The sequence below is a fragment of the Hyperolius riggenbachi genome, chromosome 4 (assembly GCF_040937935.1).
Source record: "Hyperolius riggenbachi isolate aHypRig1 chromosome 4, aHypRig1.pri, whole genome shotgun sequence".
NCBI lineage: Eukaryota > Metazoa > Chordata > Amphibia > Anura > Hyperoliidae > Hyperolius > Hyperolius riggenbachi.
Genome location: NC_090649.1, coordinates 441,400,575 through 441,427,924, shown reverse-complemented (window position 1 = coordinate 441,427,924; position 27,350 = coordinate 441,400,575). Strand labels below are relative to the sequence as shown.

General features: G+C 45.4%; 1 protein-coding gene across 1 annotated transcript; it reads right to left on the bottom strand.

The window, feature by feature from the left end:
- Positions 1-328: 328 nt before the first annotated feature.
- Positions 329-27,350, bottom strand: ZNF318 (zinc finger protein 318). Its single transcript, XM_068232587.1, has 10 exons — positions 26,998-27,350; positions 22,378-22,451; positions 21,720-21,849; positions 18,849-20,414; positions 13,568-13,667; positions 13,194-13,444; positions 11,991-12,845; positions 11,748-11,838; positions 11,542-11,660; positions 329-3,750 (listed from the first exon to the last, which is right to left on the bottom strand). The coding sequence occupies exons 1-10, from the start codon at positions 27,280-27,282 to the stop codon at positions 1,192-1,194; spliced, it is 6,030 nt and encodes a 2,009-aa protein (XP_068088688.1). The 5' UTR covers positions 27,283-27,350; the 3' UTR covers positions 329-1,191.

Sequence of the window (27,350 nt, the reverse complement as noted above, 5' to 3'; positions counted from 1 at the left end):
TGTTGTAATGGATCATGTTATTCTAACTTTCTGCATGCAGGCTTTGAATTAAAGCCTAAGTCCAGCCTCCATTGCAGTTCACACACAATGAGCACATTGCGAATTGAAAGCCATGTAGTTACATAGTTAGTTGAAAAAAAGACATTCGTCTCAAGTCCAACCAGAAACAAAATATATATTAATTAAAAAAAAAAAAGTTGAAAAAAAATTGCACCAACCCAGAACTATTCACATCTCAGTGGCCATTACAAGACATGATTTTCACAGAAATTTAGGGAAGTGGTCTGAGACATTGACAGATGATGTACCAAATAATTTATACAAGAGAAACCATGTAAAGCAATTTATTATGCAGTAAACTTTAGCTGAAATGTATCTTTCAATTAAGACATATACAACGATGCATCCTGTAAAAAGAAAGTAAAAATTAAAAAAAAACAAAAAAACAAAGAAGCCAAACTGCTGTGGCTCTGTTCATGGCCTGAAGTAGGTCCAGAGCTGTAGGAGAAATCCAGAGACGTTGAGACTTTAATGTTCACCGAGTCCTCTACAGCATGCAGTACTGAGCCCTGTGTCACAGGGAGCTAAAACACAAATACCTTTCCAAGCATTCACTTCTTGCATCTCTTGCTTCACCAACCCTGAATTCCTGCTTAAGAAAACTTTAGAAGAACAACTGAAGCATTGAAATACCAAATAAAACAACACGGCTCCTAACCACAGATGGATAAGAAAGGTGCAGAATATACAGCATTAAAAAAAAAAAAAAAGAAAAAAAATGTACAAAGTGCTCCTGTGACGTCACAACAAGAATTTCTTCAGAGAACTGATGGGAACACGAAGGGAGAATTATGGGGTAAAAGTTTTTATTTTACTAGAAAATAGGCATGTGTTACTAACAAGTCAAACAGATTCTCGTGGTGTGCCACCTGTTTAACTACATTCCACATGCTATAAACTGAATAGCAAAGGTGGGTATAAATTTAAACCAACTTCACTTTTAACCACATAATTCTGAAAATGTATTACCAACAGAAAGAAGCACAACATTTTATCAACAAACTATATTCTTCTAGAAGCATCTTATTGCAACTGAAAAACCATTACTGTATTTACAAATTTCTGAACATATATACTCTTATCATTTTACACCAACAACAGAAGATAGACTCAATTTGGAAGGGTCTTGGTCTAGTCTGAATCGCATGTGGTCAATGCCTCCAGCTCTTCCATGGAATATTGAGGCGTAGGGTTGCTTGCTTGAGCTTTCTTTGAATAGTCTTTATCCAGCAATACAGCCCCACGGGAAAAGGGTGGAGCATGCCTAGGCATGGCCCCATAGGTTGGCAATGAGCCATAACTAGACTGAACCATTCGTAGTCCTGAAATAGATGTGGTGGTATCTGGAACCTCACAAGCCATGTCAGACTCCTCAACTTCTTCACTGGCCACCATATCCAGAGAAACCTGTTTACCAGGTGTCTTAAGAGGGAATGGTGGACTTTCAAGTTTCCTTTTCTTTTCTGGATTTTGTACTTTAGGCGAGACAGGGACACTTGTGACCTCTGCTGGGATATCTGCGTCTTGGTCTTCAGAAGCGACTAAATCTTCAGGGTTCTCTTCAGCAGCTATCAGTTTGTAATATGATTCGAGCTCTTGCTGCATAGAAGACGCCCTATCAGAATTAGTCACAGTACTACTGCTTACATTACTTGGGCTAGTGCTCACTGGGATTGCAGAGGAATTTGTCAATTCAATAGTGGGTTTTTGAATTGTCATAGATTTGATTTTAATATCTTTAGAGCTTTGGTCAGACACATGGCCAAACAAAGAGGTGGGCAGAGATAATGGTTCCCGTTTAAACTTTTGGTTCAATTTCATGGTTTGATTGTAAGCGGGTTTTGGAGGTACTTCAGGTGCTGGGTTTACTGGCTGTAGATTAATCTGCCTAACATTTTTTATGTGTGTTACAGCAACCTTTTTTTCTTTTGGTGCGGGCTCACTCATTTCCTTCGGTTTTGCATTTTGCACAGATAGATACTCCAATCTTCCGGTCAGCGGATTCATTGAGAGCGTAGCACCCTTGATAAACTGAGGAGCAACCTGCTCAGGTTTAATAGCTGCCTTGCCCTCTGCTGACTCTTTCCCCTTCTCTTCTGGTAAGGAGCCAGATTTAACAGCTGCTGGGTTACTTGAAGTACTGCTGTCTTTAAGAACTTGTGATGCCTTACTTGTTGTAGTGGCTGAGGTGCTTTTAGAAGTCTCCACACTACTGTTAGATGCTTGAGTAGGTGTTACTTGACTAGGATTTAATGTTTTAGTACTTGCTCCTACTTGGACTGCCCCAGTACTTGTATTTTGTGTTAATTTTTCTGACTTACTTACGGTCGTTTGTAAAACGCTGGTGGAAGATGCAGAGGCATTAACTCTGGTGGATTGTGGTGTTTTGAACTGTTTTCCCTCTTTAGTGTTGGCACTCTGCTGAGAAGGATGTACAGTAACTTTTTTAAAGAACATATCATACAATTCATGGGGCTTGGACTCCTGTTGCTCTTTTGAGCTCTGTGGAGCAGTCTTCTCCGGGTCTGGTTTTATGTCTCTGGAAGCCTCACTTAAAGTTCCACCTGTGGAAACTGGTTCTTGTTTGGCTTTTTGAGGTTCTTTAAGAACAACCTCCTGACCTCCAAAAGCTTTGGAAATTAAATCTTCTGGCAAAACAAGTGGAGGTTTACCTTTCATTACAGGTAAAGATTTAGACGTAGTATCAGAAGACTTTATGGACAAAAACATGTTCAGAGGAGCAGGCTTACTTATGGCCACAGTAGACTTTCTTAGCACTGTTGAAGGAACGGGCAAATTGGGTCGAACTTTGAAAGATGAAGTAGGTGAAGGGGAAGAAACAGTGGAAGAGCTTGTCACTGTTGAGGTTGTTGAATTTGGAGCAGAGGAAGAGGAGGTAGTTGTTGAATTTGGTCCACTGGAAGATGAACGATGAGGGCTGCTGGGATTAGTGCTGGGTTTACCTAAAAATTTGATTTCAATCCCTTTTTGCTTGACATTTGCCTTAGCCTCATCCTCTTTTCCCTTTTGTGCTGGTACCTCTGGTTTTTGTGTATTACTGGTGACTGGACTTTTGCTCTCAGACCCCTTCCAAGTAAACACTGTAGATGATGGACCTTTTACTGACTCTCTATTTAGTGGTGAATTCCGCTTCCGATTTGTTCTGTCTGGCGAGGGCGACCGACGTGATTTATGTCTACCGCTTCTTTCCTCCTCGTGCTCTCGTCGTGCCTTCTTATGTTTGTTGTGGTCTTCATTCTTCTGTTCTGCCAGCTTACGTTTCTGTTCTGCCTGCTTGGCTTCTTCATTTCTTTGTTCCGCCAGTTTACGTTTCTGTTCTGCCTGCTTAATCTCTTCTTTCTTTTGTTCTTCCATCTTACGTTTCTGTTCTGCCTGCTTAACCTCTTCTTTCTTTTGTTCTTCCATCTTACGTTTCTGTTCTGCCTGCTTAATCTCTTCTTTCTTTTGTTCTTCCAGTTTACGTTTCTGTTCTGCCTGCTTTTGCTCTTCTTTCTTTTGTTCTGCCAGCTTACGTTTCTGTTCCGCCTGCTTGTGGTTTTCATTTTTTTGATCCACCAGCTTGCGTTTCAGTTCCGCCTGCTTCCGTACTGCAATCTGAGCTGCAAACAAACTTGCCTTCTTCCTCTCACGGCGCGACACTTCATAATCGATGTTCTCATCCGTATATCTCTGGTGGAAAAAAAAAAAAAAAACACAGAATACAGTGTTACTTTCCTTAATAAAGTAAATCAAAGGTTGTGAAACACTTAGGCGCAGTTCACACTATTTTGAAGCGTACTGCATCCATTTTTACAAGTATGTGGTAAATATTGCATGATCCATTGCTTAGTCTGAAGCAGAGGCATGCTATTCATCAAATGAATGGCAAAGCAATCTGCTGTCTGGAAAAGTTAAATTTCTGCCTGCGGACTGGGAAAAGCATATTCATACCTTAAAGGATACGTCCAGACACCAAAAAATAAAATCCACTCACCTGGGCTTCCTCCAGCCTCTGGCAGTCGTCCTGTGCCCTCGCCGCAGCTCCGGTCTTCTCCACTGCAGAAGCCGACCTCGCCAGGTCGGCTTCTTGTTGCGCTCCACGTGGTCTGGCCGACGTCATCATGATGGTACTGTGCAGGCGCAGTAGTTCTGCTTCTGCACAGTTCCGTCCTGATGAGGTCAGCCAGACCACGTGACCCACGCGTTGGAGCGCACAAGAAGTCGTCCTGGCGAGGTCGGCTTCTGCAGCGGAGAAGCCCGGGAGCCACCGAGCTGCGGCAAGGGCACAGGTCGGCTGCCAGGGGCTGGAGGAAGCCCCAGGTGAGTGGATTTTATGTTATTTTGTGCCTGGATGTATGCTTTAATCTTTTATTATCAATGTGACCTCTTGCATATGCTTGGATTACACTATTTTTATGGGGTTTTTTTTGGGGGGGGGGGGAGCACGGCATTTAGACCCTAAATCTGGAAATAACTATGACGCCAGGGAGGTTAACACTGATGAGGATCTCCAGATTACTGGAGATACTCTGTTGATAACGCGGTTTGAGGGCTGTGTAACCAGTGGAGAAGTCTGCTCCAATCTCCCTTCCTCTGCTTTGCCATTTTCTGACACCTTCTTTCAAACTAACATTGCCTGAGTAACGTATGATCCTCATATGTACAATTATCTGTAGACTCTCTCCGCATCATGTTTATTAGCACTAGCACTCTGCATGATATTGCATGATTTTGCAGGCTATTGCCATTTGATATTGCTGGATTTTGTATTTAGCTATATTTATTGGAAGTGGTAATTGTATGGCTGCACTTTAGGAATGTGTTGCACTTTAATGCCTAGTATACACCACGCAATTTCCAGTTAGATAGTCGGGTCAAAAAGATCATTTCCAACAGGTCCAATCTGATTTTTTGATAGTTTTTCTGATCGATTTTCCAATTACCTCTATACAACAATTTGAAAACCGTTTGGAAATCCGATTGGATCTAACAGGAATTTTCTATTCAACCCGTCTATCTGATGGGAAATTGCATGGGGTGTACCAAGCAAAATCCAGCACCACTTCTATAAAACGCCCACTTTATTAAATATATTTAAAACTGGTACAGAAGATGACAGAACATAGCTGCGGTGTGGCTACAGCCCGTTGTTTTGGGACCTCCCCCTTGTTCACACCATGTAGCTTGTCCAGATCGGTCATCCTCTGTACCAGTTTTAACGTAAAGTCACTGTGGTCGTCTGCACATTCTGAAGAAGGAGACCCGCCGTGGCTCCGAAACAATTGTCAATTCTTGTGTTGATGGAGCAATAAAGGAGAACGATTGCACTTTGAAGCAGGTGTGCTAGCCTAAAACTTTGTTGAACTGTACCAGTTTTAAATATATTTAATAAAGTGATATTTCAGAAAAGGATCGGCACCACACTCCGTATGTATTAATCAGCTCTTAAACTTTTATTGCATAATAAAGTTTGACAGGCAGCGACAGCCCGCTGTTTCGGCCTGTACGGCATTTCTCAAGTTGCCAAAAGTGTCAAATACCTGGCAACTTGAGAAAAACCGTACAGGCCGAAACAGCGGGCTGTCGCTGCCTGTCAAACTTTATTATGCAATAAAAGTTTAAGAGCTGATTAATACATACGGAGTGTGGTGCCGATCCTTTTCTGGAATATTGCGTTTGACCCTTTGGTACAAGGGTGAGGATCTTGGCACACACCTATTAAGGAACTTTGGGCTTTATTCTAGTGCTCCTGGATACATGTTCACTATTTTATAAAGTGGACGTTTTATAAAATCGGTGCTGGGTTTAGTTTGGTTAAGAAACTGAGGTTCTGAGGATACACAGGACCTATCCTTTGCACGCTTCAACCCAGTCATTTGAGTGAGACTTTAACCTGCTTTGGTACCTGGTGAGTACCAAGCATAATGCAAATGTATGCACGGCACTTTGGCATCAGTGTCATATTTTAACCTGGGTTAATTTACTTACAAATGCTCTTTTTTGAGTGCTCCTGGTAATACTACTACTATATAAATTTATCTAGGACAGGTGTCATAGATTTATTACATATTGGTGTATCGGCAAACAAGAGATATGCACATTTTAAATGTTTTGTTTTTGTTATTTTATGGATATGCTGTGCATTTTTTGTTAGGTTATTGAATAAAATATACTTTTTGATTTATAAGTGGTGCTACTTTATGGGCATTCTAAGTCGGTTCTCATCAAAATTATAGTGACTTACAATACATACAACTCTTAAAATAGCCCTCATGTGCAGGACCCTGGGATCTCCACGCCATTCATCATGGAGCTGGAAGTCCTGTGAGAAGCTTAGTAACCCCATTCACCATGGAGCTGGAAGTCCTGTGAGAAGCTCAGTAACCCCATTCACCATGGCGCTGGAAGTCCTGTGGGAAGCTCCGTAACCCCATTCACCATGGTGCTGGAAGTCCTGTGAGAAGCTCAATAACCCCATTCACCATGGAGCTGGAAGTCCTGTGAGAAGCTCAGTAACCCCATTCACCAGGGCGCTGAAAGTGCTGTGAGAAGCTAAGTATCCCCATTCACCATGGCGCTGGAAGTCCTGTGAGAAGCTCAGTAACCCCATTCACCATGGCGCTGAAAGTCCTGTGAGAAGCTCAGTAACCCCATTCACCATGGCGCTGGAAGTCCTGTGAGAAGCTCAGTAACACCATTCAGCCATCTGTGCCCCAAAGGTCAAAGCCAAATGCTTTTCATTACCTATCTAGCCCAATCTTACTAAATTATAAGAAAATATGGCTTGATTTTCTGAGTTTGGAGAACACTGGAGAAAGGTAGTTTTCCAGCAAGCCTGAAGTGAAGTTACTGAATCGCTTTACCCCTGTTAAATGCAAACCCTTGAAGTTACAATGGCACTCTGATCTCTGCAGAAAGGCTACCACGCTTCTGGAATACCATGGGAGTATATGGAGGAAGAATTGGTGGGTGGAGAAATACTTTCCTAAATTACTGTTAGTGGGGGGCGTGGAGGGGATCGCTGGATCCTACAAGATGGTCTGCACCCCCCCCCCCCCCACTTGGGTCACGACAGAACACAGAGTACTGCTAAAAGTTCAGTGACATAGCAGCTTTACCATTGGCACACCATGCAAACCCCTCAGAGAAAAACTTATTGTAACAGATCTCAAAGAAGTGTTAAGGTTCATACATGCCTACCAACTATCTGCCCAACTACCTGCCAAACTTGTCTGTTAAGCCCCATACAACTATTGTTGTGAAACAACTAAAAAAAAAGTATTTTGCTATTATTTAAACAGCTGATAAGTCTGATAAGAAGTCAATCCAACTGTTGGATGCGTTAGGAGTCCTATGGGAGAAAAGCGCTTTACAAGTGTTATTGTATTATTGTATTGTATTGTATTATCTTATCAGCTTTTTGAACAATGGCAAAATACTTTTTTTAGTTGTTTTATATTGGTTTTACAACAAAAGCTGTTTGACAATTGTGCTGCATAAAAGGCCGCTGTTGAGCGTCTGAATGGGGCTTAATAGACACGTTTGGCAGATAGTTGGGTTGGTAGGTGTGTATGAACCTTTACAAACATTGTGCTTTGTGGGTGTGTGCAGGCAACAGATATCACGCTCCAGTATAATCTTGATAAGGTGGCCATACACTGGTCGATTTGCCATCAGATTTGACCAACAGATAGATCCCTCTCTGATCAAATCTGATCAGAGAGGGATCATATGGCCACCTTACTGCAAACAGATTGTGAATCGATTTCAGCCTGAAACCGATCACAATCTGTGGAGCTGCTGCCGCCCCCCCCCCCCCCCCCCCCTGCATACATTACCTGTTCCGGCCGGCGCGAGTCCCCTGGTCCTCGCTGTCTTCTCCACTCCGGGCTCCAGACCGTTCCTGCAGCTACTGAACTTCCTGTCCAGGGGAAGTTTAAACATTAGAGGGCGCTCTACTGTTTAAACTTCCTGCCGGGACAGGAAGTTCTGTGTAGCTGCAGCCGGTCCGGAACCCAGCACGGAAAGAAGACAGCGAGGACCAGGGGACTCGCGCCGGCCGGAACAGGTAATGTATACCCGCTGTATTGTGTTGGTCGTCGGGCATTCGAACGCCGCTATCGACGCACTCCCGACTCGTCAGCTATCCGAGAAAAATCTTCCGCACGGACGGATCGACGGGAATGATCGATTTCGGATGGAAATCGATCGTTCTGTCAGTGGTGTGCGCGGCGATTTCACAGCCGATTCGATCACTGTGATCGAATCGCCCGTATATCGGCGGGAAAATCGTTAGATGTATGGGCCCCTTTAAAGTAAAATCTGATATAGTAAAACTTCGGGTATAGTAAACTAAATGTCCAGGTCCCTGCCAAGCACTATTATAAGAATATGGAAGTAATGCCTGGTACAGTAAACCTGGATATAATGGAACTTTGTTATAAGAAACCTGTTTTTTGCCACATGTTATTTGGTATCTGGCTAAAGTGAAAAGTGGGCCATAGTGTGTCATACATCAGTTGGAGACCGATAAAACATGGTTAGTAGACAGGCTGGCAGTCACTTATAGCCTGTTCGCAATCTCCATACTACTCTGGGCCCATGTGGAGTACCTCCAAAGCACTAGCCAGTGAGACCTATGCTTCCCGTGTAAGCTGCTGCCCGATTACTGAGGGAAATTCCTGTCATCTGTGACTAACTTGTGCATAGCTGTAATGCCACAATATCATCCGGGCTGCACAGGAATGTGGACAGAGGAGCACACTACAAGTACTATAACTGAATTAACTGGTGATACCTACGCTTCCTGTGCAAGCTCTTGCGTGATTATGACATGCAAATCCCTGCATACTGAGCACTGTACATTTTGATTTAGCTTAGACACTGTCTGTGCTTGCTTGCTGAAGCATTTAAAAGAAAACAGGACTCCCAATTATTGACAGAATTAGAGGGAATCTAAAGTGAAAATAAACTTATGATATAATTATTTGTATGTGTAGTACTGCTAAGAAATAGAACTTTAGTAGCACAGATAGGAGTCTAATATTGTTTCCACTACAGGAAGAGTTAAGAAACTTCAGTTATCTATGCAAAAGAGCTTCTCTGAGCTCTGCAACCATACTTTGGTTGCAGACAGCCCTGTCTTCTGAAGCACTTATCTCAAATGTCTCACTGTTTCTTGCAGTCCGCTCTGGCCCACGTGGCGGTAAATGACAGCGCCGCCTGTGCAGGCACAGTACAGGCCGACCTGGAGGTCGCTCTGACATCATTGCCGGGGACCAGGACAGACCTGCGGCGAACGGCTGCGGGGAGAGCTGTGGCGAGGGACATGCTGGGAGCTTGGGGCTGGAGGAAGCCCCCAGTAAGTACCACTTATTTTATCCTTTGTCCCCTTAGGACTCCTTTTTCTGATGAGGAAAGCTCAAAAGATCATTAGCTCTGCTCTGTTTCATCCTTTAAAATTCTAATTGAAGTGTGTAAACTGCAAATATTAGAAAATTATGCAAAAAGAAAAAAAAAAAAAAAATTATATATATATATATATATATATATATATATATATATATATATATATATATATATATATATATATATATATATATATATATATATATATATATATATATATATATATATATATATATATATATATATATAAAAAAATATGACACCCTTTTCTTTGCTACTAATGTTCTATTAATTATCTGTACTACACAACCAATTCATTATATCAATTTTTTTTCCGCTTCAGTGTCCCTTTAAGATCCAGCACTACAGTATACTTTAAAGAGAACCCGAGGTGGGGTTCTTACATCGCAATCCCCATACAGAGGCTGGGTCTGCCTATAGAGCCCAGCCTCTGTTGCTATATAGCTTCCCCCAAAGCCCCCCCTGCGCGCTGCGAGACCCCATGAAACACAGCCGCGCTATGCGGCTGTAGCGCGGCTGTGTTTACCTCACTAATGTCAGTCTACGCTCTCCCCCGCCTCCTGCATCGCTCCAGTCCCCGCCCGCATCCCTTCCCTCCAATCAGCAGCGAGGGAAGGGACGTGGGCGGGGACCGGAGTAAATCAGGAGGCGGGGGAGCGGCAAGACTGGCATTAGTGAGGTAAACACAGCGCGCTGCGACACGCTGCGCGTTGACAGCGCGGCTGTGATTAATGGGGTCTCACAGCGCTCATAGAGGAAGCTATATAGCAACAGAGGCTGGGCTCTATAGGCAGACCCAGCCTCTGTATGGGGATTGCGATGTAAGAACCCAGCCTCGGGTTCTCTTTAAAGAGAAACTCCGACCAAGAATTTAACTTTATCCCAATCAGTAGCTTATACCCCCTTTTGCATGAGAAATCTATTCCTTTTCACAAACAGACCATCAGGGGGCGCTGTATGACTGCTATTGTGGTGAAACCTCTCCCACAAGAACTGAGGACCATAGTACTCCTAGCAGTTTCCTGTCTGTGAACCTTGTTGCATTGTGGGAAATAGCTGTTTACAGCTGCCAAAAAAGCATGCAGCAGCTACATCACCTGTCAACAGTAAAAATGTCACCGTGTAATAAATGTCAGAATGTACATCAGGGGTTTAAAAGATTTTACAATGGGCAAACACCGACTAAATCATTTATAAATAATTATTGTAAAAATGAAGCACTTTTTTAATTACATTATTTTCACTGGAGTTCCTCTTTAAGTGCTTGAGTATGACAATTTCTGGTACAGTTAAAGGGATGCTTAAGTAAAAAAAAAAAAAAAAAAAAAAAAAAAAATAAGTTTTACTCACCTGGGGCTTCTACCAGCCCCCTGCAGACATCCTGTACCTTTGCAGTCTCGATCGGCACCTCCTGTCCTCCGCCGGCAGCTACTTTCACTTACAGCAACAGGACCGACAGACCTGGCCACGCGTTCTTGTCCGCAATAGCGCCCTCTACACTGCTATTTCAGACAGGAACACAAAGAAGTAGACCCGTGGCCAGGCCTGTCGGCGAAAGTGAAAGTAGCTGCCGGCGGGGAACAGGAGGACCCGAACGAGACTGCAAGGGCACAGGATGGCTGCAGGGGGCTGGTAGAAGCCCCAGGTGAGTAAAACTTTTTTTTTATACTTAAGTGTCACTTTAACTACTTTGCCTGGTCCCTTGGAGTTCACTATAAAGGGATTCTACTGTATCCATTATTATGTCATGATAAAACTCAGGGGAGTTTATAAACCTTTTCCTTTTCACAGCAAACTTTCTGAAATAAAATCCAGGTTTGCCATCCTTTATTTTCTACAACTCTAGTAAATGAGGGCTTTTACTGTATAAGACAGATATGATTACTACACAACTCGGATCCCATCCCGTGCAGCGGCAGAGCACAATACCACATTGGTGACCCAAATTCAGGCAGATCAACCATTGTCAGGTCCCGTCAAGATCAATAATCTAGCCACTGATCATTCCAACTAGCATTATTCACCCAAGAAATGCAGATGCCATACACACACCTTAAATTTCTCATTGTGAGCATATGTTCGGAGATGTTCATCGGCATCGGCGTGGTCTGCAAAAGATTGTTCACAAAGTGCGCAATAATAGCCTCTTGTTGGAAACAGGAACTCGGTACCTTTGATTAGAGAACAGAAAGAGTGAAGATGTTCCTGCACAATCTTTAGTATGGATAGATGGAAGGTGAGTTGTGGAATATACTTGCCTTTAAAAGGAACGGTCACCTTTTGTTTCCTACCACCACTGACTTGAGACGTTTTTTCTTTTGCCCAGGGCCTGTGTTGTACCTTCAAACTCTATAGAATGCAAGCAGATCAACCATAAGATTATCATTCAAAACCCCAAAGAACTAAGAATTTTAATCATTTGTAAAACTTGCCCAATAGAAATGACAATCCCCCTAGCTTTCCCTTCATTAACAAAGGCAATGAAGATTCTTGACCCGTACCTCTTGGTGCTTTTTTTCATGAAGATGCAGAAGAAATTCATGCAACGTAATGCAGACAGCATTGCAGTCTTCACACCAATGTCCACCAGAATCATAGTACTCAAATATATCCTTAAGGTCAAAAGGAGGGTGTTCCTCTTTCACCTGGGAGACATTTGATGAAGGAGCAATGGATCTAGGACTTTTTGGCCTTGACATGTCTTGCGACATGGAGCTCTCTTCAGACTTTATTGAAAGTGGTGAGCTGGTTCTACCATTATCTGTGGTGTCAGAGCCAAGCTTAGGAGAAGACATTTTCTGCTTGATGCCATCTGTGTTTGTGGTGTTCCTGGACAAGCGTGGAGAGCTTGCAGATGGGACGACGTCTTCAGACTTTCTGTCAGCATCTGGTTTTGAGCTGGATTTTTTATCAGTGTCAGGTGAGAAGTCCATGTGGGTCTTTGAATCATTCTTCACCTTGGAGTCACTTCTCTCCTTGGATTCCCTGCCAGTTCTAGAGTCACTTCTCTCCTTGGATTCCCTGCCAGTTCTAGAGTCACTTCTCTCCTTGGATTCCCTGCCAGTTCTAGAGTCACTTCTCTCCTTGGATTCCCTGCCAGTTCTAGAGTCACTTCTCTCCTTGGATTCCCTGCCAGTTCTAGAGTCACTCCTCTCTATGGATTCCCTGCCAGCCTTGGAGTCACTCCTCTCCATGGATTCCCTGCCAGTCTTTGAGTCACTCCTCTCCTTGGATTCCCTGCAAGACTTTAATTCACTCGTCTCTTTTGAGTCCCTCCTTTCCTTGGAGTCCCTATTTGTTTTTGAGTAACTTTTTTCCTTGGAACTCCTCCTGGCTTTAGGCTCAATATCGGAATCCTGACAAAGAAACAAGATGCACTTAAGAACACACAATTCACTTTGTGGGTTGAAAAACTGGACTTAAGGGAAACATTACAGATGCACAGCTACAACGTAGCCAGAAAAATTATACGCTGGGAACTCACAATGCCATTTCCTGTCCGATCTACCGGATATTTCCAACATGTCTGAACTGTTTCCGATCGAGAAAGTAATCGATTTGGTGAAGTTACTGGAAAATTGATTCCTTTATCGATCGGGGACTGTTTGGACATGTCCACACAGTACTTCCCATCCGATCGGACAGGAAATTACATTTTGTGTTCTCAGCATTACACAATGGGAATAGATGATAAGACGACTCACCCTAGATGACTCAGAGTCAGTGCTTTTCTCCCGTTTCCTAGGTCGTTCTGCTTTCTCCACTAAGTCTGCAGGGTTGACACCTAAGATCTCTGCCACTTTAGTTAGCTGTTGTTTCTTCATCTTGATGTCAGAGATTTCTGAAGTCAGAGAAGTAATCTGCTTGCGGGCAGTCTCCAGAACATTATTTAGCTCCTCCAAAAGTGGATCCTTGTGACCATCTCTCTCACGACGTTTCTTTCGCAGGAGAATTCCTGTTACAGAACAAAATCATTGACAATGGTTTTAGAGCGTCAAACAGCTATTTCTACAGAAAAGAATGGGTGACAGTGATCTGGCCGAGACCTGATGGACAACCCATGAGTAAGCTTCCTCACCATGCTGGACTTTCAGCTGATCCACCTTGGCAGTCAGATTGTCCAGGTTTTCACTCTTAACTGCAATATCCTTCCTGAGTCCCTCCAACTCTTCCAGCACCTTTAACAAATGGAAGCATGTTTTCTATAGGTTACTATGCCTCAATATTTATCAGTCTTCATAAGGATTTCATTCCAGACAATACTCAAACAATACACCCAGGAAAGGGAAACTTGGATATATCTGCCCTTACCTTGAAGTCTTCCCAGCTCAGGACATCTCGGCTTCTTCTGACATAAAAGGACACAGCCTGCAAATTGCTGGCATCTGTAAACAGTATAAAGAGCTACCACTAGCTCGATACTCAACCAATGGGCAGGCAATAAGCTCCCTGTGTATGAATGTGTGCATCTGTGTGAGCATGTGCTGCTTCATCTAACCCTACTGGCAAATGAAGTGACTTGAGCAATCTCACCAATCTTACAAAGATCCAGGCAGAGGTTTACGCCCCATAGTTAGGATAATGTTCTCTGCAGATCAGTTTTGGAACACTCCTTTATCCACTGTAACTAAGGGAGATCATAGGAAAGGATATACATTCATCCATCATCACTGAGGGAGCTTGTAGGAGAGAACATACATTCATCCACTATCACCGTGAGCACACGGGAGAGGAAATATATTCATCCACTGTCACTGAGGAAGCTTGAAGGATAGGACATCCATCCATCCACTGTAACTGAGGGAGCTTGAAGGAGGATAAACAATCATCCACTCTCAATGACGGAGCGTGTAGGAGATGACATACATTCACCCACTATCATTGAGAAGGTTCGTATGAGAAGACATACATTCATCCACTGTTGCTGAGGGAGCTAGCAGGAGAGGGCATATGTTCTTTCACTGTCACTAAGGTAGCTTGTTGGAGAGGACATGCATCCATCCACTGTCACTGAGAGAGCTTGTAGAAGAATCATAGAATCATTTGTCAATCAGGGAGCTCATAGGAGAGGACATACATTCATTTACTGTCACTGAGCAAGCTCGTAGGAGACGACATACGTTTTACCACTGTCACTCATAGGAGAGGACATATATTCATCCGCTGTCACCAAGGGAGCTCATAGGAGAGGGCATACATTCATCCACTGAAGGAGCTTCTTCTTCCAGGAGAGAATACTAGTTTGTGAGTACTTTGGTCAGTCTCCTCTTTCATTCATTCTCTAAATTTAATTCAAGAGAATTCAGCCAAGAGGAGAATATTCCCCCAGTCTGGTTCTGACAAGAGGACCTGTTTGTAATCATCACTGAAAATATAACTAACATGCCTGTCTTGTAGGGGACTCTGTACAACCACTACAGGACAAACATGGGCCCTGTTGCAATGACTACAGGACAAACGTGAGCCCCAGTGCACTTTGCTGTTATCAGATAATAAAATGGTGACAAAGGATAGTCAATAAGATGCAAATAATTCACAGTTGATGCAGGGTTATGAGAATTCTACTAGCTAGATATATGCATCTTGAAAAAACATCAATTTAATCTGAACTCAGACTCAAAATATTATATATATATATATATATATATATATATATATATATATATATATATATATATATATATATATATATATATATATATATATTTATTTGCATAATCCAGAATCAGCAGCATAATCCAGAATCAGCAGCGTTATTAGCCTCTTATTGACCAAAAGTGGACAAGCAAAAGTGGAGCGAACTAATACAGTCTATGCCCTGCCTCCTCAGAAGAGTATAGCCTATGTATGACTCCCTAGGAGTAGTCTATGCTCCGCCTCCTCAAGGGAGTAAGGTCTATGCCCCCCTTCAGCAGTAGAATACAGTCTATGTCCCACCTCAGTAAAAGCGTACAGTCTATGCACCACCACCTCAGGAGAGTACAGACTATTTCTGGTCTTGTGCTAAAAGGTTTGTGCATGCCAAGAACCAGACTGCACTCCTGCAGAAGGGAAGGCATCGTACCCCCATTTAACCTCTATTATTTGTTCTGATTCTGTGAGCTCACTTAAATGTGTCAGTTTTCTGCCCTCATATATTATTTACGAGAATTGTCCAGAAAGCAACAGCAGTTTTTATTTAATCAATTAAAGGAAACCTGTGATTTTAAAATTAACAAAAAAAAAAAAAAAAAGTGATACTTACCTTGGTAGGGGAAAGCCTCTGGATCCTAGTGAGGCTTCCCCCGTCCTCCAACTGCTTGACCCAGTGCAGAGACCTCTGAGCTTTCCAACAACACTCAATTGGCCTGACTGCACAGGCACACTAGCGGCTTTCCGTCCAGGCTTCGCCAGAAATAGCCGGACGCCTGATCGGGTTCACTCTACTGCAGAGCCTGAATGGAAAGTTGCTACTGCACCTGAGCAGGCAGGCCAATGGATATTTATTGTTGTTGGAAAGCCACTTTTGCACGTGCGCACAGTGCCAATCTTTGGGGGTCTTAGCACTGGATGGCCTCTGCTGAGGCAAAAGCCTCTTAAAAAGAGTCACTGTCGGGCATAAAGTCTTTATTTTGATCTGGTAAACAAGTAATAAGGGTGCTAATCAGGCAATCCAAAAGCAGTGGCTGAATAGAGTACTGGTTAAGGGCACTGCCTTTGACATGGGAGACCAGGGTTCGAATCCTGGCTAGGGTCAGTACCTATTCAGTGAGGTGTTCAAGGCAAGACTCCCTAACACTGCAGGGTGGCCTCCTGAGCGCGTCCCAGTGGCTGCAGCTCTTGAGCGCTTTGAGTCCGACAGGAGAAAAACGCTATATAAATGTTCGGATTATTATTATTATTATTATTATTATAAAAGTCACTATTACTTTTCTTGTTGATAAATGATCATTCCCCAGTTTACATGACTCTTATTTGGTACACAGAAAATTTGGTACACAAAAGAGAAGTTGCAGGGCATGCTGGGTTGTCTTTTTTTGCTTCTCTACTTCCCCTCAGACTTAACTAATGCAGCCTGATTGGCTGAAGCCCCTTTCCCTCCTGTTTTCCCCTCCCAGACCTCTGTTCCTCTCCGATTGGCCAATATTTCCCAGGCTGAAACAATGCACTTTCTATAGTGAAGGGCAGGCAAATCAGGCAGAGGAGACTAAGGGCGGATATTACATCATGACTGGTTTCAAAATAGCCACAATAAATATGGAAACTGTCTAGAATAGGATTCTCTACTTTTCCTTTATAGAATTCACAGGAATCATAACGTGGACAGTGCAATACATATGTTATATAAGTAGAGCAAGTATTTATCTACTTATATTTTTTTCCAGAGGCTTCCCCAACCCTATGTAAGTTCCCCCTAGGAGCACTTTTCTTCACTTCAGGTACACTTTAAGTGCCTATTCACACTGGGGCGATTAGCAGCTATTTACAGCTAATAGCGGCGATCGCTAGTGCTTTTTTAAAGTGCTAGTGTAATGTAAACTAAGTGGCAGTGATCGCCGGCGATTCGCGGTAAATACAAACGCGGTGCATGCAGCGCTATTTCACGATTTTTGAGCAATCACAATATTAAAAAAAAAAGCTCTAATAGATATCACTCAAAAATCACAAAAATATACAGACAAAAATTGTCCGCGGCAAAACACTAGCGCTTTGCTACCCCCCAGTGTGAATTGGCCCGGAGGAAACATTTTATGTATTTTATTGTAGACAAACTGTATCTTATATTTCTCCACATAATCACCTTCTTTATATCAGCATTTATCATATCTTAACAAGGTTTTCAGTCACTGTGTCGTAGTATCACACTTCTCACCTATGAATTGAAGGGACTGTGGAGAGGGCGGGGCATCATGTTATTGCTGCTGAACAAACAGTTACCAGTGTTCAAGTCACATGACAAGCAGAGCAGGGGAAGAAGAGAGTAACTGGACAGATGCAAGGTACATTACACAGAAAGAACACCTTGCGAGTTAGATAAAAAGCAAATGCCTGTTATTTTCTTGACAACCCTCATATTATATCCTATCCTGACTTTTTTTTTTACTAAATATGCATCATACATTCCCACTTCTAGATTGCGATTGGGAAGCGACAGGGCAGAAGGCACTGGAGGGGGACACGGAAGTGGGCACAGGATGGGGACACGACAGATGACAACCGAGGGGACATGGCAGAGGGAAATACAGGGTACAAGGCAGAGGACAATGTGCAGCAGAGGATATGCCAGAACATGCCCTGCTGGTCATGTGACTACAGGGCACTGACCCTCCCACTGCAGACTCTCCCTCCACAGCCCCCCGCCGGAGAACGACGACCCCGCCATAGCCTAAATCAGGAAGTGAGGATAGCAAATAAACTGATCATACCCTTTCCATGAGACCTGTACATCAGCAATAATGTTCCTACAATCTCTGTGGTGCACAGAAAGGTTTTCAGTCGCTTTGTTGTAGTAGCAACATGCCTCATCTACGAGTTGGAGGGATTGGGGAGAGGGCAGGCCTTTATGTTATTGCTGCTGAACAACCAGTCACTGGTGTTCTGCAGTCACATGACAAGTAAGAAGGGAGAGAAGAGTAACCTGGCAGATGCAAGTTACATTAGAACACCTTGCGTGGCAGATAAAAAGTAAATGCCTTTCTACTTTCTTGACAACCCTCATATTTTACCCTAGCCTGACTTTTACTAAATTTGCATGGTACACTCCCACTTCTAGATGGCGATGGGACACGGCAGAGGGCATTGAAGGGAGTCACAGCAGAGGGCACCGGAGGGGGCCACAGCAAATGACACAAAAGAAGAAATGGCAGAGGACAACAAAAGGGGCACGACAGAGAGGACAATGTGCAGCAGAGGATATGCCCTGCTGGTCATGTGACTACAGGGTAGTGATTCTCCCACCGCAGACCACCGACTCTCCGTCTACAGACCACTGACCATATCGCTGGAGACCGACAAGACTAAATCAGGAAGTGAGCAAATAAACTGATCACATCCCTCCATGAGACCTGCACATCAGCACAATCTCTGCAGCGCACAGAAATAAACATAAGGGACTGAGGGTTGAACATGACATCATCAAGTAGGAGGGACTGGGTCTAACGGACTGCCTCGTTATTCAGCTATGGACTATGCTGCCTTCCTTGTGAGAGGGAGCTGGATCCGGACTTGAATCCAGGTACAGGATTAAAAAAAAAATAAAAAAAAAATCACAAAGTGACATTAGCTTTATACATCCTTATCAGATTCATGTTTCAGTGAGAAGAGTCCATTTTCTTTCCATTTAGAACAGTGAATGACAATGAAACGTAGAAGAAACTTACCTTCACCTTCTCCACTTCCTTGTTTCTGCGGTCAGCCTCATGTTTGGCCAGGATGCCCGAAGCTTGCGAGGTCAGGGATTTACCCTCATTCTTTACAGGAGTTTGCACCTCACTGAGATCTGCATTGGTCTCGATAACGAGCAGATTGCTGCGGACGCTATGCATTGGGGTAGGGGGGCCAATGACAGGGGGGTTCGGTGGAGGTGGCATATGTGCGGGTGGAGGATGTGCGGGTGGGGGATGTGCAGATGGTGGATGTGGGGATGGAGGATGAGCGGGTAGAGGTTGATGGACTGGATATAATGGCCAGTTGGAGGTCGGATATGACACATAAGGTGTGTATGGATTATAGCTGGGCGGGGGAACTGCATAGTTGGGCATCATTGGGGAGGGATTGTATGGCGGGTAAATAGGAGAAGGGGTGAGCTCCGGAACAGGGGAAACTTGAGGTGGCTGAACAGTGCTAATGGACTGCACAGTGCTTATTGCTTGTACCGTGCTAATGGGCGAGGACTGCACAGTGCTAATTGGCTGGCCAACTGTCTCAACTTTAGGTTTTGGCTGACTCTTTTCCTTGGAGGTGGCCTGCTGTGGTGAAGGCGAGTCTTTCACAGAAGGTCCCGATGACTGGGAGGCTGGTGGAGGCTTCTCCGTCACAGTGGGCTTTACTGGTGCCCCAGGGGGCTTTACTGGTGCCTCTGCTTTTGGGGGTGGTGTAGACACAGTTTTCTCTTTTGTTTCTGTTTTCACAGCCGGTTGTGGTTGACCCTTGACTTGTGTAGGGCTGGTACTGGGTGCAGTCTGAGTGGTCTCTGCAGGCACTTGGGGAACTTTCGGAGCTGCTTTCTTACCATGAAGTCGCTCCTGAGTTCTTACAGCAAGTTTCCCAATCTCTGCCACACCAATATCCAGTCCGATAGTCTTCAGCAGGTCATGAATCTTGAAGAACTCCTGTTCACTGGGAGCATTTTTATCAGTCTTGTCTGGTGCAGGCGGAGCTGTTGTAGCCAACTCCTTGCTTTGCTTTTGGGATTTTTCCTCTTCATCCCCATACAAAAATCTTTCCTCCTCTTCTATTTCTGAGAGGCTTCTTATTTTCTGCTCTGCCACACTTGCTGGCATAGACTGTGGCTTTGGGTCGTTCTTCATCCGCTCGTTAGGCAAAAGATAACCGCCCCCAGCCTCAGCTTTCCCTTTTGTGGCTGGTGAAGTAGATGTGAAGCTGAAAGGAAATCCTGCAGATGTATTGTCATTTCTAAGATTCAAGAAATTACTAGCAGGTGAGGATGATGGCCTGTTCTGGGGAGGGTTGACCACAGCAGCAGCATTTAGAGAGGTTTTCCCAAGGAGATCCTCATGTGTGGTCGAACTTCTTCCTATAGTTGTGGAAGTAGGTAAAGTCCCAGCAACAAGTGGCGAGTCACATTTCCTTGCAGCAGAGGCCTGAGAAAGGATGGATTGGCTGCTTAATGCCATCTTCTCTTTTGGTGGGAGTGGACTGGCCCTTTGGTCTACCTGGCCTACTTGTCTTCCTACAAGATTTTTGTTGCTTGAATAATTCTCCACCTGGAACATACAAAGAAACTGTCAGTACTGAGCATTTCACATGGAAGCTGTGAAAGTGGTTAAGAAATTAGACATCTTCTACAGAACACAGAAGCAAAAAGCAGGATAAATGCAGAATGCTGGGCGCTCACAACTCTGCCCAAATCTCTACCAAAGATGGTGCATGCCGAGTGCTCAACGCTCTGATCAACTCTTTACCAAAGATAACACAAGCCCCCCCCCTCACTGTACCTCTGTGCCCTCACCCCTCAGTGCACCTCTGCGCCCTCACCCCTCAGTGCACCTCTGCGCCCTCACCCCTCAGTGCACCTCTGCGCCCTCACCCCTCAGTGCACCACTGCGCCCACACCCCTCAGTGCACCACTGCGCCCACACCCCTCAGTGCACCTCTGCGCCCACACCCCTCAGTGCACCTCTGCGCCCACACCCCTCAGTGCACCTCTGCGCCCACACCCCTCAGTGCACCTCTGCGCCCACACCCCTCAGTGCACCTCTGCGCCCACACCCCTCAGTGCACCTCTGCGCCCACACCCCTCAGTGCACCTCTGCGCCCACACCCCTCAGTGCACCTCTGCGCCCACACCCCTCAGTGCACCTCTGTGCCCACACCCCTCAGTGCACCTCTGTGCCCACACCCCTCAGTGCACCTCTGTGCCCACACCCCTCAGTGCACCTCTGTGCCCACACCCCTCAGTGCACCTCTGTGCCCACACCCCTCAGTGCACCTCTGTGCCCACACCCCTCAGTGCACTCACTCTCAGTGTACCTCTGTGCCCTCAACCCTCTGTGCTCTGACCCCTCAGTGTACCTATCTACACCTCACCCCTCAGTGTACCTCTGTGCCCTCACCCCTCAGTCCATCTCTGTGCCCTCACCCCTCAGTCCATCTCTGTGCCTTCACCCCTCAGTCCATCTCTGTGCCTTCACCCCTCAGGGCTATTTCACATTGAAGATGGAACAGAGATCACATTCGTGATTGGGCAGCCAAAATCTTGCATTTTACTGCGATTTGCACTTGTGATTCATGTTCAATAGAATGAGAACCAGAGCGCGATCGTTACAAAGCGCTGCAAGCAGGGCATTTGCGATTGATCACAATCGCTGCAGTGAGAATGTATCTATAGGGATACATTAGCAGCAGTGCTTTGCTGATCGCCAGCGATCAGCAAAAGCACCCAGTATGAACAAGCCATCAGTGAACCTCTATGCCCTCACCCCTGAGTGCCTCTCTACATCTCATCCTTCATTATACAGCTGACGATTATAGAATGATGGGTGACAAGAGGCTGAGACGTCCACATTTACCTGAGGAGATCCGTCCCGGGATGTGGCCTCCACTTCTGTACGTTTCTTTAGAATAGACTTCTTAGGCATAGGCAAGGGTTCCTCCACAGGCAGGGGACTGTTGCGAGCATTCTCATTTCCTCCATCCAACCTGAAATACCAGCAATCACATCAATTGACCAAACAATGCAATCAGAAGAATGCACCTCCCCGCCAATCCTTATCCACACTCCTGCAGTCTGTGGCGGAGACAGGTACTAGGAACCCCAGACTTACCCTATCCTCCTCCCTGCACCACACCCCAGTCCTCTCTTGTGCTCTCCTGTCGTCCTCCTGCACCACACCCCAGTCATCTCCTGTCGCCGTCCTGCACCACACCCCAGTCCTCTCTTGTCCCCCCTCTTGCACCACACCCCAGTCATCTCCCATCGTTGTCCTGAACCATGCCCCAGTCCTTTACTATCTTCCGCCCTTCACCACACCCAGTCCTCTGCTGTCCCCGCCCACCCGTACAACATCCCTGTGCTTTTCTGTGTTGTCGCGTGCCCCTCCCCCCCGCCCCCTCGTCCTCATGTCCCACAACAAACCCTGTCCTCTCTTGTTCCCCTGCACCACATCCCAGTCCTCCCCTATCCTCACTTGTTACATCCCCCCCCCCGAATGGCTAGAGGGGTGTTACCTGTCTGTAGGCCGGCAATCAGGGGAGCGGTAATCCCGGGGTGAGCGGTCCCGATGACTCGGAGAATAGCGACGCTGGCAAATAGAAACCAACAATAAGTAAAAAAACTGGCATATCCTGCAGAGCCATAAAACTCTAAATAACATCCTCCCAGAGAGGCCAAAGTTAGTTATTTAAAAAGCTAGGAATTTGCAAACTATTATTGCCCCCACAGTCAAGACAAGACAAGACAAATAACATTTATATTGCGCTTTTCTCCTTGCGGACTCAAAGCGCCAGAGCAGAGCAGCAGCCACTAGGGCGCGCTCTATTGGCAGTAGCAGTGTATGGGAGACTTGCCAAAGGTCTCCTACTGAATTAGTGCTGGCTTACTGAACAGGCAGAGCCGAGATTCGAACCCTGGTCTCCTGTGTCAGAGGCAGAGCCCTTAACCATTACACCATCAGCCACAGTGACATCTTCAAAAAAATGATCTCCAAATTACTGATAGTGAATTCAGGAGATGCACAATGTGCATGTCTTGTAGAACCTCCAGAGCACCCCCGATGAACAAATTTAGATCTACTGTGACTGGGGAGGAATTTACAATTCAAGGGAATTTGAATTGCAATAGTAGAGGTGTAATCTATGAAATTGAATGCGGTTGCTTAAAACAGTATGTGGGATGAACTAAGCGCATGTTGACTGACAGGATTGGGGAGCATGTTAAAAATATTAAGAAGGGAGATGAAAAATATCCACTAAGCAAATATTTAAAGGAATGCAGCAAAGGATGTTTGAGCCTTTTAAGGTTTATGCTATTCAATCTGTGACACATGACTGGAGAGTTGGTGATTTTATTAAATTATTGTCAAAGAGAGAATCATATTGGATCTATACAATGCATTCATTTAGCCCCTACGGTCTGAATCAGGATATTGATTAGCCTTCATTTAAGAATGAAATAGAATGAGAGGCAGTGCCAGGAATGCTAGATAAACGGAAGGGGGAACCAGCCGATGGGGATGCCCTGAAGGAGAAAGGCGTTCCCTCTTGAAACTAGTTGGCGCTATTGGAGACTGCACAAGTGACGTCAAGCAGTAACCTCACAGACAAACCCGGCAGACTGGGAATTCAAGACTGGAGTTATTCAGTGAGGCTTTCTGTTTACTTCCTGGGTTGTATCTGCTGACAGCCGCAGCCACACTTAGTCGACCATGGGGAGGCTTGAATTGGGCTGTGCTGCTACAATCCTACCCTGGTAACAGAAAGTGGATTGCTTTAAACAAGCATAGCGCTATGAAAGCCAGCTGTGAGGCAGATTTTTGAACATTGATTGCTGGATGTTTATGCATAATACAAGATACTGAACGGAAACTATTGGTGCAATACATTGATTTTGCTGGGTTGAAGGACTTTCTTGGCTCATATTGAACGATTAAATGCAATATTTTTTAGCATTTGCTGCATAGCAGATTTTTAAAAGACGACTTATTCTAAAGGTGGCCATACAGATTTGACCAACAGATAGATCCCTCTCTGATCAAATTTGATCAGAGAGGGATCGTATGGCCACCTTACTGCAAACAGATTGTGAATCGATTTCAGCCTGAAACCGATCACAATCTGTGGAGCTGCTGCCGCCCCCCCCTGCATACATTACCTGTTCCGGCCGGCGCGAGTCTCCTGGCCCCAGCTGTCTTCTCCACTCCGGGCTCCAGACCGTTCCTGCAGCTACTGAACTTCCTGTCCAGGGGAAGTGTAAACAGTAGAGGGCGCTCTACTGTTTAAACTTCCATCCGGGACAGGAAGTTCTGTGTAGCTGCAGCCGGTCCGGAACCCAGCGCGGAAAGAAGACAGAGGGGACTCGCGCCGGCCGGAACAGGTAATGTGTACCCGCTGTATTACGTCGGTCATCGCTATCGACGGAAATCGATCGTTCTGTCAGCGATGTGCGTGGCGATTTCACAGCCGATTCGATCACGGTGATCGAATCGGCCGTATAGCGGCGTTAAAATCGTTAGCTGTATGGGGCCCTTAAGAAGTACTTCCAGAATTTTTTTTGATCTATTGCTGCAGGAGTGACCGAAGTGCTTTGAACTTACTATCAATTGATTGAGGCAATATCTCATGGTGTGTGGGATACATAGTGTGGATTGATGCCGAAGCGATTTGATGTGTGAGCTTGAACCTGGGCTATTATTATTATTATTTAGTATTTATATAGGGCCGACATATTACGCAGCGCTGTACAGTGTATATATATATATATATCTTGTCACTAACTGTCCCTCAAGGAGCTCACATTCTAATCCCTACCATTGCCATATGTCTATATCATGTAGTGTAAGTACTGTAGTCTAGGGCCAATTTTTTAGGAGGAGCCAATTAACTTATCTGTATGTTTTTGGAATGTGGGAGGAAACCGGAGTGCCCGGAGGAAACCCACGCAGACACGGAGAGAACATACAAACTCTTTGCAGATAGTGCCCTGGCTGGGATTCGAACCAGGGACTCAGCGCTGCAAGGCAAGAGAGCTAACCACTACGCCACCATGCTGCTATGCGTGCATTGAGTGGTTAATTGATTGAACTTTACGCAATGATTTCACTATGCAATATTAAAGCTTTAACTAGCTGAGTGCGCAGGAGTCTCATATGTATTATTCCTTATTTTTAAGTGACAGGAGGGGCACCCTTACACTTATCCCCTTGCTGCCGATCCATTAATAGAAATTGAGAGGAGGTGCGCTATAAATCTTAACCTACGTACAAACCACCAGTACATCCTACATGTGTCACCACTGTTACTGCACATACTTGTGTCACCAATAGCACTGCACATACATGGGTCATCACTAGCACTGCACATACATGGGTCATCACTAGCACTGCACATACATGGAGGTGGTGTGTCTTGTGACACACAAATATCAGAAAGGGGTGGTGCAGACTGATTATTTGGAAGATAGACATTTGAGATACGAGATGTGGATAGGCAGAGGAGGCAGGGCTGAGATACACATGTAGGATGCCAGGCAGACAAACGTGTTGATGGGTAGACAAAGAGGTAAGCACGAAGAAGAGGGCCAGGGTTATGGATAAATAAGGAGGTGGAGGGAAGACAAACATGCATAGAAGGTGGTAAAGACACAGATCCTGAAAAAAAAAATGGATAGGCAAAGACAGACGTGCAGTTAGAGATAAGTGTGTAGGAGGCTGGGCAGACACATAAGCAAGTAGGAGGTGGGCAGACACATAAGCTTGCAGGAGGTGGAAATATTACATAGACATGTAGGAGGCAGGGCAGACGCAGATGATCTTGTAGGAGGTGGTGCAGATACAGATAAGCGTGTAGGAGGCGGGGCAGGTACAAATAAACGTGTAGAAGGCGGGGCAGACACAGATCTACATGAAGAAGGAATGGCAGACACAGATAAGCATGATGTCAAGATTTTGAATAAAGAATTCTGTAAATAAAAAAAAAAAAAAAGAGACTGTTAAAGGTCCGTACATACGCCGGACTGGAGGCAATAACGGATCCATCGTCACCTCCCGCTGGGTGGGCGTTCCAGCAACAGTCCGGCATCTGTACAGTCTGTCAGGGGACTGATACGGCTGTTTCTGAGCGATCCGCCAACAGCCGTATCAGTTTGCAGACAGACTGTACACACGCCGGACTGTCGCTGGAACGCCCACCCAGCGGGAGGTGACGACGGACCCGTCGTTGCCTACAGTCCGGCATGTGTACGGACCTTTAGAGTACTGGTCCTTACATACTGACACAGATAAGCATGAAGAAGAAAGGACATACACAGATAAGCATGAGGAAGCAAGAACAGACAAAGATAAGCATGAAGACTCAAGGACAGGCACAGATAAGCATGAAGAAGAAAGGCAAGGCATGCAGACACAGATAAGCATGTGAGAGGCAGGGCAGACACATAAGCATGCAGGAGGTGGTGCAAATACAGATAAGCAAGTAGGAGGCGGTGCAGAAAAATAAGCGAGGAGGCGGGGCTGACACAGATAAGCAAGTACCGTAGGAGGCGGTGGCAGACACAGGTACACAAGTAGGAGATGGGGCAAACTCACAGAACATACAGATAAGTATGTAGAAGGCAAAACAGATGCAGATAAGTGTGTAGAAGAGTGGCAGACACAGATAAAAATGCAGGCTGCAGGGCAGATACAGATACGCATGCAGGAGGCGTGGCAGATACAAATAAACATGTAGGAGGCCAGGCAGACACATAAGCATGCAAGAGGTGGGGCGGACACAATTAAGCATGTAGAAGGCAGAACAGATACGTGTGTAGGAGTCAGGAAAGACACAGATAAGCATGCAGAAGGCAGAACAGATACATGTGTAGGATGAAGGAAAGACGCAGATAAGCATGCAGAAGGCAGTGTAGACACAGGTAAAAGCGTGCAGGAGGCAGGACAGATAAAACTAAGCATGCAGGAGGTGGTGCAGACATAAGCGAGGAGGGGCAGACACAGATAAGCTGATAAAGCAGATAATGTGTAGGGGCAAGCAGATACAGGTAATAATGTAGCGGCAGTGCAGACACAGATGAGCAGGCAGGACAGACGTTGATAATCTTGCGAAAGCATTTAAAAAAGGCGGAGCTTATCTCACCTGATCCCGCCCATCATAGCGGTAAGGGGAGGGGGAACGGTGGGGGCGGGGCCGGGGCCGGGAGCGGGACCGGTTGTGCTCGGTACGGGAGCGGGATTTAGATCGGGGTCGGGATTTGGAACGGCCTCTGGACTTGGATCGGGGCCGGGACTTGGACCGGGCTCGGCTATCCGGGCTGCGGCCTCTACGGTGCGGGGAGCGGCGGGGTCGGGGCGAGGAGGAGGAGCGGTACATCTCCCGCGGGGAATCCGGAGACAGAGCGCGTCTCTGCGGAGTACGGTACATGATGGCGGCTCCACTTCCTCCTCTCTCACGGCGCCGGAAGTGGTGTAAAGCGGGCTGCGGAAGAGGGC

Coding starts and splice junctions, on each gene's coding strand:
- ZNF318 (XM_068232587.1), bottom strand. CDS start 27,282: ATGTACCGTACTCCGCAGAGACGCGCTCTGTCTCCGGATTCCCCGCGG. Junction 21,850..22,377: donor GATTGCCGGCCTACAGACAG/GTAACACCCCTC, acceptor CTGGTATTTCAG/GTTGGATGGAGGAAATGAGA. Junction 11,661..11,747: donor GGTGACCGTTCCTTTTAAAG/GCAAGTATATTC, acceptor CTCTAATCAAAG/GTACCGAGTTCCTGTTTCCA.